The 11703-nt window shown below is 41.1% G+C and overlaps 1 protein-coding gene and 1 long non-coding RNA gene across 2 annotated transcripts in view; one reads left to right on the forward strand and one right to left on the reverse strand.

Annotated features, from left to right (window-relative positions):
• LOC128149182 (ovocalyxin-32-like) overlaps nt 1-8666 on the forward strand; it is a 10557-nt gene extending 1891 nt beyond the window's left edge. Inside the window, exons 2-6 of the mRNA XM_052804066.1 lie at nt 5211-5273; nt 6201-6375; nt 7075-7211; nt 8070-8132; nt 8226-8666. Of these exons, the coding sequence (XP_052660026.1) occupies nt 5211-5273; nt 6201-6375; nt 7075-7211; nt 8070-8132; nt 8226-8384 (597 nt within the window). The 3' untranslated portion in view covers nt 8385-8666. The remainder of the gene's footprint in view (nt 1-5210; nt 5274-6200; nt 6376-7074; nt 7212-8069; nt 8133-8225) is intronic.
• LOC128149185 (uncharacterized) lies at nt 464-10290 on the reverse strand. The gene is made up of 4 exons (XR_008237559.1): nt 10022-10290; nt 8817-9021; nt 5394-5646; nt 464-2199 (listed from the first exon to the last, which is right to left on the reverse strand). It is a non-coding gene; the product is annotated as an uncharacterized LOC128149185 (long non-coding RNA).
• Nucleotides 10291-11703: the final 1413 nt, after the last annotated feature.

Below are 11703 nucleotides of genomic sequence, written 5' to 3' on the forward strand. Positions count from 1 at the left end.
GATGTGCTAATGTGACATTTGATTCTTCCTATGAAATTGCTGCAGACACCTATGACAGAAATTTACTATGGTATTTGATACTTTTCTCGAAACATACAAGTGCTCCTTCTGTATCTACTGAGCACTTTACTGGGTAGTGTGCATATGTATATATTTACATACACAAATGCTTGTGCCTCTTTTAAGAGCAACAATGTGGCCTCTGGCAGCAGGGTGTGCTGCTGGAAGCAATGCACTTGTCTAGTAAAGAGACATATCGGAAGGAGTTGGTGCAGATCCTCTTTCCAACCCCAGTGTAAGTGAATATTTGCAAGGTAGTTTTGGTTGCGGGGACGGAAAGGGATCTTTTCTACCCACTATGAGCCACCTGCCTTTTCATATAGGAAAGAAAAAAATTGGTTCATTATAGAGAAGTGAAATGCCTCATTATTTCCTCACAGTACTCAATGCTGTAGGAGCTCGCTGTAACCACTTTCTGCAGTTTATTTCCCCTTTTTCTTTGCACACTCTGTGAAAACAAGAGGAGAAATGTACTAGTCATGGTCACTTCCTTCTTTCCTGTCCTCCACTGTAAAAAAATGAAAAGAATTTCCTGGAAGGAGTGTGCTATATTATGTGAATGCAAGAGACAGAAATGTTGGGTTTTGCGGGGGTGGTGGTGTTTCTTTGGTTGGCTTTTGTTCTTTTAGTTTTTTTTTAAGAAGGCTTGTTTCCTATTGGTTAGTATATTACTGGATCTATTAAAAATAGGATAATTTTATAATGGAATTTAATCATGAGCACTGTATTTTAAAACTAACATTATTAGCCCACTAGCCAGTGAAACTGTGGTAATTAGAAACAGGACTGGAGATGGTCACCAGTATAGTAACTCCATTAGATGTGAAGGATTTTTCAAGTTCAGGTAAAATAAGACTTCAGTGCTTTTCTCTCCTAGCAATGAAGAGTAGAGATATGCCAAACATATAATAATTCCTACCTTGCCACTGGCTGCAGTTTTCTTTTTGTTGTCCCTTCTCATTGATGCAGGTTTTTTCTTAAGTATCTTCTAGGAAACAGCAGCGTGCATCTCACAGAATTGTTGACAGCTTGCACTTTAAAATACATTTTTGAGAAGAGAAGCATTAGTGTGTGCCAGCTGAAGATCCTAGAATTCAAGAGAGAAACTTTCAAAACACTGATGTAGCAGTCTCCCATATCAAACTGTCCTGGAAGTCATAACTGAGCAGTAGGTAGGTGAACCAGGAGGTGAGGTATAAAGGTAAAGCTAGATAATCTCTTAGCTAAACTGCAACTTTTGCTTAAATTGGACTACAAAATACAATTTTACAGATGGGTATTTCTCTTCACAAGCTCACCTTGACACAAAACAGTGTAATACCAGAACCATGGTCCTAATAGTAGAAGTCAATTAAAAGATTTCTACTTATTTCTGACAGTCAGGACCCCACGTTAGGGTGGGAAAGGTAGAATCAGTGACAGGGTAGGTAAATTGTCTAGGGAAAGACAGATGCAGAGAGGTCGAGAAAATAACCATCTCTGTTGGCTTTTCCCTCCTGCCTGGGGCAGCCCAAGAGCTCACCCGGCTACTTGTGGATCGGACGTCTCCAGCACCTCTAGAAGCCACAGGCTACCTGAGCTGGCTTGCAGGGACAGTGGCAGGGCTGTGAGGTGGAAATCCCCCTGGGCAAGCCCCCGAAGGACACCTCTTGCTCTGCTCTCAGCAGTGCCAGCGTCTCCATGCTTAGTGATCAGGTCCGCCCTCTGATCCAGCGACCAAAAACTGGTCCTGGGGAAGAATTACTGGTGGGGAAATACACAGGAGAAGAGATGGAAACCTGCAGCAAGGGGTGAGAGAGGGATCACCCCTTTCTGTGCCAGTGGGGAGTTGGAGCAGTGTAAACCAATTGTAAAACCACCTCCTTTGAGACCTGGAATGAAACTGGTCTTAAAACTGCTATTCTGGCCTTCACAGTACTAAAAATCTGCCATGAAAGTTGCATTAATTTTGAGCCCGGAAATAAAACAATCCCGTGACCCAGATATTCAGTGGAAAAATGAATTACTCACTTGTTTTCTTCTCTTCTGGACACTTTTATCTTTGGCTGCTTTCAGCCAGCCATCATTGTGTGATGTCAAATATTCCTCAGCTCTGATTTAACTCACACTACATGATGGTTTACAGTGACGCGTTTTGGGCTGATAGTGGAAAATAATAGTGGAAATAACAGTGATGTTTTTCTTCGAAACTAGAAATACTTTTATAAAAGTTAAAATTATTTCATGCCAGATGTACCTTCTCCCTCTCCCTGGTAAGATCAAAGAAGCCCTCTGGCACGCATACCCAGATTGACTATGTATTTTAGCTGTGTAGCGCCATTTGAAAGCTTTCCAGGCGAGGAGTACTGCTGTGGTGGAGTTGTTGCAAATGAAGAGAGAATACCTACTTCAAAAACTGCCTAAGTGCAGAATTATGTGTTCTTTTTAAAGAGAGTATTTACTAAGTCATTAGTCATGAAGCTTTTCTATAGCCTTCTACTGAGAAGAATCAGAGGCTGAATAATGAAAATAATGAAGTCCCAATTGATTTTGTTTTCTTCATTAGTGCTCGATATCAAGCAAATGCAATGAAACTGCTCAGATATTTTGTCAGAATCTGATTATTATTCTCAAAGTTATCACAGCTGTAAAAATGATTTTTTTCTTTAGCAGAGAGAACAGGTGACACCTATGCAAGAACAAATAACATTGGAAGAATAGTCAAACATATTTTAAGGGACTGAATAAGCTGGACAGAAAAGATCCAGCCTAACTATAAAAGAGCTTCCATTACAGACTTTAAGACCCTGATGTTGTAACTGGGAGCGCGCCGTCAGGCTGCTGTACTGTGCCCCTTGAGGAAAAGGTTCAGCAGGAAACCCTCTTCACTATCATCAGTTAAATCAGAGCTAAGTTTCTCCTGCTTCAGAAGTGTTGTAGTCCAACTGACTCTATTTCAGGTTCTCTCATCTGCGCTACTGATGACAAGAAAAGGAATAAGCCTAGGTCACTGTGCTTAAAAAATACCCATACTTGGATCAAATGAAGAATGTTAGAAGCAATAGCAGTAACAGCTCTTGGGTAGCTTTACAATAACTAGAAACTTAGACTTAGCTGCAGTGATTATCATGAGAGATTAGACCCTTCTTTCAGCACCACAAATTACTGATTCTTTTGTAAACCTGCATTTCAGAAAGCTAGTTTTTACAATTTTGCTATGCTAAGAGTGTCTCGGCATGTCACATTCTCTGTCGTTTTGAGGACAACGTTTTAGCCAATACACAAAACGGGGGCAGGAGAAGGGGAGAACGAGGATGTAAAAGTCTGAACTCATCCTCTCTCCGTTTCCTCCATTCCCTTCACGGTGTGACCTGGGTCCAGCTCCACACTTGCCTCATCGTAAAGCTTCAAGAGGGGATTTTATAAAAGCAGAGCAAGTGACTAAACCAATCTGTCCTCTTATCTGCAGCGTATAACTCCATGTATGTACTAAAGCCAGGTGGCTGGCCTGACAGCCTTGCCCTGGGAATGAAACTTTGCTAACGTTATGCTATTAGTGGCTTCCTGGAAGAAAGTATGATGGGAACACAAAGGCCTGTGTTTACATAAAATACACGTTTGCTTTGGGTTCTAATCTTCAAAATGATGCAAACAGCCAGAATTCCCCTCCTGTTTTATCTGAAGAGTACTGTATTTAAAAAACTTAATAAATCAGTGCTGTTGCTGGAATACAGTAATTTGACTTAAATGTACACTTTAGAAGGCAGCTCGCATTCTCCAGTAAAATGTGTTTTCTGCGTACTACCTCACACATGCTGCACAAAGGAAAGCCTGTGTAACAATATATCCTACACCAGTAGCAAACAGAAGCAAGAATAAACCAGGTAATATATGCAAAAGGAATAAACTTTCAGACGCAGAAGTGACCTGGCTTGTATATCAAAAAGCTTGTCTAATAAATCACAGTATAGCATCCAAAAAGACTTATTTTCTTTCATTTATTTCTGGCTGATTTAATCTAAAGAAAGGCTTGAAAATGTACCAAACAGTTAAATGACACATAATGTCATTTTACAAGGAATTAGTTGAATATATATAAAGTTTTCCACACTGTTTGTGGAACTCCCCATTCAAAAATAAATATAGAAATTTCAAAAGTGAATATACAAGTTGGTAGGAAAATTAGAGACTGACTAATTAAGTAAAGAGCAGATAATGCAAATACTTTTAATGAGGCTCTGCTCTGACACTATTGAATGAGGCATTGATCCCATTTCAGGGTAATTAATATTTTTTATTGCCAACATTAAAAGCTAGTTTCTGTTTCAGCATGCTTGGGGCCAGGACGGTCTGTGATATCCCACACCAAAAATACAATTTGTTAACTGAACCATTTCTGTCAGCAACAGGGAAAACAAAACCCAAAACAAACAAAAAACAAATCCAAGAAAATTACATATTTCAAAGGTGTACATTTCTAAGGCTTTTCTGATGCTTTGTACTACAAAAGGTGCTACTGGCTGCTTCCCATCAGCAAGGAGTATTCTTTTATTTTTCCTTAATAAGTGGAATCTCGGATAGTTGATTGGGCACCTTAATGACTGGTATTTTCAGGGCAAAATAGAGCAGACAGATCAGAATCCTGCTCTGACGTGCTGTGTAGCGAAATTAGTCTCTTTCCAGTCACAGCAGAAAAAACTAGAAAGGTTCGCATCCCTAAGATTAAATTAGCCTTTGTCATTGCTGTTCAGCTGTGAATCAGTCTGCAAGATTTGATTCATTTATATATTCAAGGGCACTCTGATAACCTGTGCAAAAAATTACCTCCTCGGAAGCTGAACAATGATTCGTAATTTTATTAAAGTTACTCAGTATCAATCTGTCCTGTGAAGGACTTTGAGCTGCATTTTTCTTCTTGCATATTTCTGTGAGGGAAAGGCTTTAAAACATCCCTTAATATAAGGGTTTTTTATTGTTGTTGTTAAGACCCTTCGTGTTTGCTGCTAAGATCATCTCAGCACATCTCATCTGACCAACTCCCTGATGCTACAAGGCCGTGAGGCAGCCACGGCACCCTCGTTTTCCCTCCTCAGCGCTCATGGCAGCACCTCAGCAAGTTGCAGTACGTAAGGCTACAGTTACACTGATGGCTGAATCCTTCTCTCTTCCAGAGCATCCCAGACTCTGGTCACAAGTATTACCTGCAGTTCACTACTGAAGACTACAGGAGCGGGGTGAGTTTATGGTCCTCCGCGTTTCTGCTGACACTGTGCGTTAAATGAATTTCAACATCTCCAAAACAGGGTACATTTAAGTGCTGTCATAAATGGATCTTTCACAATGGGAAGACTTACCTTTATGCTTCTACCTGCCTGTGCAGCATGGGGCACGGTTTGCTCTTAGGATCACCCGAGCATCAAATCCAATCAGTCCTCTGCCTCTGCCGGGGTCCAAGTGGTCAGAGCACCGTAGTACCTGCTTCGCTCAGTGCCTGAAGCGATTGTCTTGTTTCGAGTCACATCAGGCAACCCAGCACCTGAGTGAAACTTTGCAATGGTCCAAACTCAGTGTCGCAGTATGGTCCTCATTATCCAGTTGTAGCTCCTGCTGTGTCCACACACCAAAACGAGAATAAAGAGTTGACAGTTGTGTGTTCTTTTTAATTATAGCCCCCCCTCTCCATTCATTCTGTCAGACAGTTGTCATCAGCAATTTTACTGTAAGCGTCTGCTTTTCCATTACACACACATTTTATGAAATTCGAATTATTTTCAGAATTTAATATGAAGCCTTAGATTATTTTTGTTTCAAGGCTGAAGTATCATACAATGAAAGTCCCTGTTAGCAATTAAAGTTATTTCTTGAGAACTCTCAAACATATTTCCAAGACGACTGAGTGCATTTCTGCTACACTTTAATTAAAAACTTCTGTTAAATCACTTTAGCCTTGTGGTTTTAACTTATTTACTTTTTTTGAAAAAAAATTACATTCTTCTAAAGACTTTCTTGACCCCTGTACAGCTTCATACAAAGCGTCTCACAAAGACATATACGTACTCCATATGTATACCTCACTTGTTAATACCAAGAGCTTTTTAAATAGTGTGTTGCTGGTAAATAAGGTCTTGATTAAAGAACAGTTTTAAATTCTACCTTTACAGGAAAACGCTGGGAGCTGCCTTGCTACAGTGCTGTATCGGAAGACAAAGTCTCCGCCTGTTGTCAATATCAAGTGCATGCCTACCAAAGACCAGAAGCATATCCAAGAAGAGGACAACAGACTTTACCAAAAAATTAGGCACCAAACCAAACCAATAATGGGAAACAATATTCCAGGTATATTCCTCTAAATAATCAACTGTATTTAATTTTATCTTAAAGAGCCTGGGCACTTGTAAGAACACAAGCAAACGCACACGCATTTTAAAAAGGAGACACATATATTTATGGTAACACCCTAAAACCACAGAGCTAACCATCAACAATTCCACCTTGCCAGCAAGTCTTGGGGAGAAAAAAAACCTCCTGTGTTTCACAACAATGGTAGTCAGCACAACATTGCGAAGGTGTTTTGGATTTAAAAGCAAGCTTACGCAATTTTATATTCAAGTAAATGCAAACTGTCCTCAAGTAATAACAACTCCCTTAACCCACACACCTTCCCCGGCTGCGGGTGGAAATTCACAAGGGATGACTAACAGAATTTTTCCATCCTGGAAGCAGAGCACCCCGGTCCCTCTTTTCCTCCCAGCTAGGTAAGGACCTCCGTTATTGTGGATATTGGGTTTCTCACCTCCGGGGGGGGACCCTGCGAACAGCATCTCTTGGCAATTTCAGTTCTGTCATGCTTTCATACTTTCACTGTGACTGCAGGTTTCGCTTCCTCCTCCTCCCTGTTCAAGATTATAACACATCGGAGGGAAGGGTCGCTTCCCAGGAATAGCGCTATGTCAGACAAAAGTGCTCTGTGGTTTATCATTTTGCTGCTGAACAGCCAGAATTAATCATTTTTATATTGCTCTTTCTCCCTTGCAGACAGCTATGGCAATATTGAACCTGCCCTGGAGCCAGTGTGGGCTTTGGCTGTTGCTGGCAGCAGTTACATCATGTGGGAAAAGTCAACAGAGAACTTGGGTTACTTCATGGCACAAGTCAAGTCTGTGAAGCAGTGGGTAAGTGAAGTGGAAATGACACGTCTGTGCTACAGAAGCTAACAGACCCTACCAAGCAGCAGAGAATAAAATGGCCATCAACAGCTCACACTCTCTGTGATGGCCACGATTCTCCCAAAATCCCAGGGGCTTCTACCATACAAGTATCTCCACCTCTGGACAAGTATTTTGTCCAGGCTTTGGTGGAAAAATTCTACTCATTTGGACAAAATTTGACTTTCCTTCTTTGCATGAGTGGATCTGTTGGCTTCTGCAGGTTTAATGAGGAGATTTGAACACAGTGTCCTGCAGTTCATCAGCCCCACACTAAGTCGCTCCTCGTACTCTTTGCCCTCCTAGCCAAGCTCAAAGGTAGCACCAGTCTAGTACCTGGCATACGTTCTCTGGGGAACATATCTTACACCTGTAGCGTATCGGAGTTCCCAGAGCTTTGTCTCCCTCAGTCATCTGTGATCGATAGACAGTGTTCGGGTTTTACTCCCTAGTTATTTAGAATGAGATTTCTCTGAAGGAGAGATTAATAGTCAGGTAAGATTCTCAAATTTATTTGAGGGTTAATCTCAATTAATTAGCATCTGAGTCAGCCTAGTTTCATGTCAGAGAGCAGTCAGACTGCAGAGCCATGCTGTAGTTAGTGCCTTCAAAGCTTTTACGCAGGAAGCGCTCCCAATTCCCTGTCTCTCCACGTACAAAACCTGTCTCACTCCAGCCAACGACCACAGCCATCTCGAGCCCTATTCATCTCGCTCCCTAAGCAAGCTAAAAGCAGTCAAGTCAATCAGAGTAGACTCTAAACTTCAGCAACGTAACTTGTGTTCTTGATCTCTTTTTTTTTTTTTCTCTTTGATACATGCCCAGATAAGGAAAGATGATTTTATTGAATTTGACTACACTGTTCTACTCCATGAAATTCCAACACAGGTAAGAAAGCCTATATGTAGAACGCCTCCTTTCATCAACAGAGGAACAGTATAAAGATCATAAAAGATGTGTATTTTAAAATCTGTTCTCCAGGAAATTATTTCGTGTCACATGCGCCTCACTTGGCTTCCTGGTCACCCTCTGAAAGTGAAATACTTCTGTGCTTCAGAGAATCAGGGGCTCGAAGATGGATCTGGAATGGAATCTGGATCAGCTGCTGGGATTTTACATGAAAGGGGAGCAAATTTTTAAGAGATTGTCAGTTTTATGTATATGTGTTAAATGAGAAAATCCTTGTGTTAATAGACCTGGAGTTGTGATAATTTTTCTATACCAGCTGCACAACAGTGAATTTGAATGCTTTCACTAGTCTGTTTTATTCCAAAATTAATTCCTGTCATTTCTTAAACCGCGAGACTCATGTTCTGGAGTTCTACCTAAAAACTTTGCTACTATATTATATATACACAGATAAACATACACAAGTTGATTTTATGTCACTAACTTACTGTTACTTAGAGTAACATAGTTTGTTTGTAAACAAAGTTAATATATTTGGATAAAAATCTTGGGAAAAGTATTAATCTGTCACTAAGAAATATTTGTCTACTCTTTTTTTTTTTTTTCATTTTTTGGGTTAGATATGTGCTGATTTGTAACTTGCATCTCCAATAAAACAAATACCATTACGCAGGGTCGAGGTTGGGTTTTCTTTCACGATGCTGCTGTTTGACCCCAGCTTTCCATCTTCTCCTGGTGTCTGGCCTTTAAAAGGACGTGGACGAGCGTAGGCAGCGGAACGTCTCCCTGCAAGGCCCTACGGAAGCCGGTGACCAGCACCTGCGTGGCCCTAGTCCTGCTGATGCACTGCTGCTCCCTGCAGCGTGAGCTGACGTAAAAAGAAAGTTTCTTATATTTGTGAAGGCAACTCAGAAAATATTGATAGAAGGAAAAGATGGTTTGCTGTCTCCCCACATCTGTCACCAGTCCAGAACACTGCACAGCAGCGTTTCTCAGATGGAAACTGAGGACGTTTTCTTTGTCTATTTGCAGTTCTTGCTATTACTTTGAACGAAAACAGAACTGCAAAGACAGGAGGGCTCTGAACAGACGAATTTCCCCATTTGGGTTTGTTTGCTGGGGGAACAGCCCACTGCTAGAATACCGCGTCAAACAGCTCTTACATTCATGACTGCCATGTCACGTCCCCATCCTAAATACAACAAAGCCCTATCGCAAGAACACATTCCTGTCCTTTCACACCAAATTCTCCATTTGGGTTTACAGCAGACCCGCTGTCCCGCCTTCGTTCCCCAAGATTGTGCCAAACCGTCTCGAGTTCGCCGGTTTTTAACCCAATTAGCAAGATTTCTGCCAGGTTAAATTAACTCCGTATCAGTAAGTACACCTGCTTTAGGAAAACAGGCGATGGTCTCTGCCTTCTGGGATGGTTATGTTCTTTATAACTCATGGTATATTGTGCTATCATTGATCTGTAATTGATAATGATGATTAAGGTTTTTAACATGAAAGCTTTAACTGGGGGGTATTTAGGCTGGGTGATCTGTTAACCCCCCGAATTCAGGAATTTTACACAAATGTATTAGAGTCTAATATATTTTTACTGACTGAAGCTTTTAGTATCAGCACATAACAGGCATTACAATAAATTCAGGGAAGCAGCATTTCACATACTCTTGGTTTTCTTTTGTGCTGGTAAAACATTACCCATCATCAAACCCATGAAATCAGAGCTTATAATGGCAACATTTCTTAAAGAAATCGGTGATGAAAATATGTTTTAGAATTAAAACAAGAAAGTAGTATGGATTTTGCACTTTGGGGCTCTACTTTAGCAATGCTCTTAATCACAAGTTTAGTCTCCTTACCTTGTTTTTACCACTGCTCTCCAGACCTGGAACAGAGGACCAGGCACTTCCAACTTGCCAGATGGGTGTAACTTGAATACTAATCAGCAACACAAACTTAATGTCAGTTAAGAAACCGCACAGTAACTTCTGGACAAGTAGCAAACCTGTTGGAATTCAAAGGCAAAATTTCCACCAGCTTCTTTAGGGCCAAGATTTCAGTCAGTGGATCAGAACCTAAAATCATAGTTTTCACTCAAGCAAAATTCTCGGTTACATCGATGTAAACATCTGAGTTGAGGCTCGTGATGGGTTCACAGTGAATTCTTCACGCTAAAAAAACCCACGCAGAGCCCATCTGTAAGAGGTATAGACAAGAGAATTGGAATAGCTCTCTTCCACCTTTGCTGCTAGGAAGACTTCAACTACATCAGATATACTACGAGTGCTATGTAAATTTGATTAAAGAAAAAAAAAAAAACCATCACACACAAAGAAACACAATCCAGGGTGCCCCAAATAAGGCTCTTGCTAGTGCTTCTGTCCTTCTTCCACTGCCCCCCACTATCCATTAGCCTTCCCCCTACCTGCAGATTTTCCCCCTCGCGTGGAAGTTCAGCAGTCCTGGAGCTGCGCCTCAGCCGTCCCTACGCTGTGCTACCCAAGGCCGCGCTCCATTTGTGGAGAACCAGCACGCATCTGGCAGAATCTGTTAGCCAGGAGTTCACATCATGACTGGCCTCTACTAAGCATAATATAAAAGCCAAAAATATAAATAAAATAATAACCACCCCATTTCTTTCTTGCATTCATACTGCTTTTATAAGACATCTTTGAATCTTGGTGAATGTGCTGTATTTGCTTAAGAAAATCTCCAAGCGTCAGAGAACCTGCAGGGCTTTTCTTGAAACGAGTTCCAGCTGAGTATTTTCACAAAAACAAAGCTGCGAATGTAACGGAATCAAGAAGGATTTGGCCCAAAGCAACGCCATACTCGCACACAACATCATGCCTGTGTTCAGTTAGCATCTACACGCCCCCGACACTGTACTTTTTTCAAGGTTAACATAAATAATTTTCACTGTCTTTCTGTGAAGGCTGAGGAAAAGCAGCCCGGACATTACAGTTCTGTCTGCGTCTGGTAGACATCAACCACAATCCTGTGCCAGGAATGTAGCTGGTTTTGAACTGGAATTGCATTCTCTGTTTACTGGAAGTCTGCAAAAATGCTGTTAAGCTGAGTAGGTTGGGAAGAGAGAGCACACAAAGAAAATTCAGCGTGGATCTTCTTGTAGTAATTAAAAAAAAAAAAAACCCCAAACAAAAAAGATGATAATATCTTCTCTTTCTCACCTAACACCAACACCCTTGTTTGATCTCTCTTCTATGAGCAAGCAAGCTCTATTCAACCGATTCTCAAGCCAAGCATCATCAGCAACATACTCTCTTGATTGTGACATTCTGGGAAAAGGCATCTTTTGTTTGGTTTTCTAACAAAGAGCCCAGAAAGCAAGCCCGTAAAATAAATCCATGTTGTTCATATTTTTGGAAAGAGTTGACTTCTGTGTATATTATTACCAACTCTTTCCAAATGCCTGGTACCATCAGCGATAAACGGACCTGGTGACGAGTGAGCTGCACTGAACGGCGACTCAGTTCGTTAGGACTTTGGAGGCTCCTTGTGTTCTTTCTGAAGGATGCGG

Source organism: Harpia harpyja, chromosome 12, assembly GCF_026419915.1.
Source record: "Harpia harpyja isolate bHarHar1 chromosome 12, bHarHar1 primary haplotype, whole genome shotgun sequence".
NCBI lineage: Eukaryota > Metazoa > Chordata > Aves > Accipitriformes > Accipitridae > Harpia > Harpia harpyja.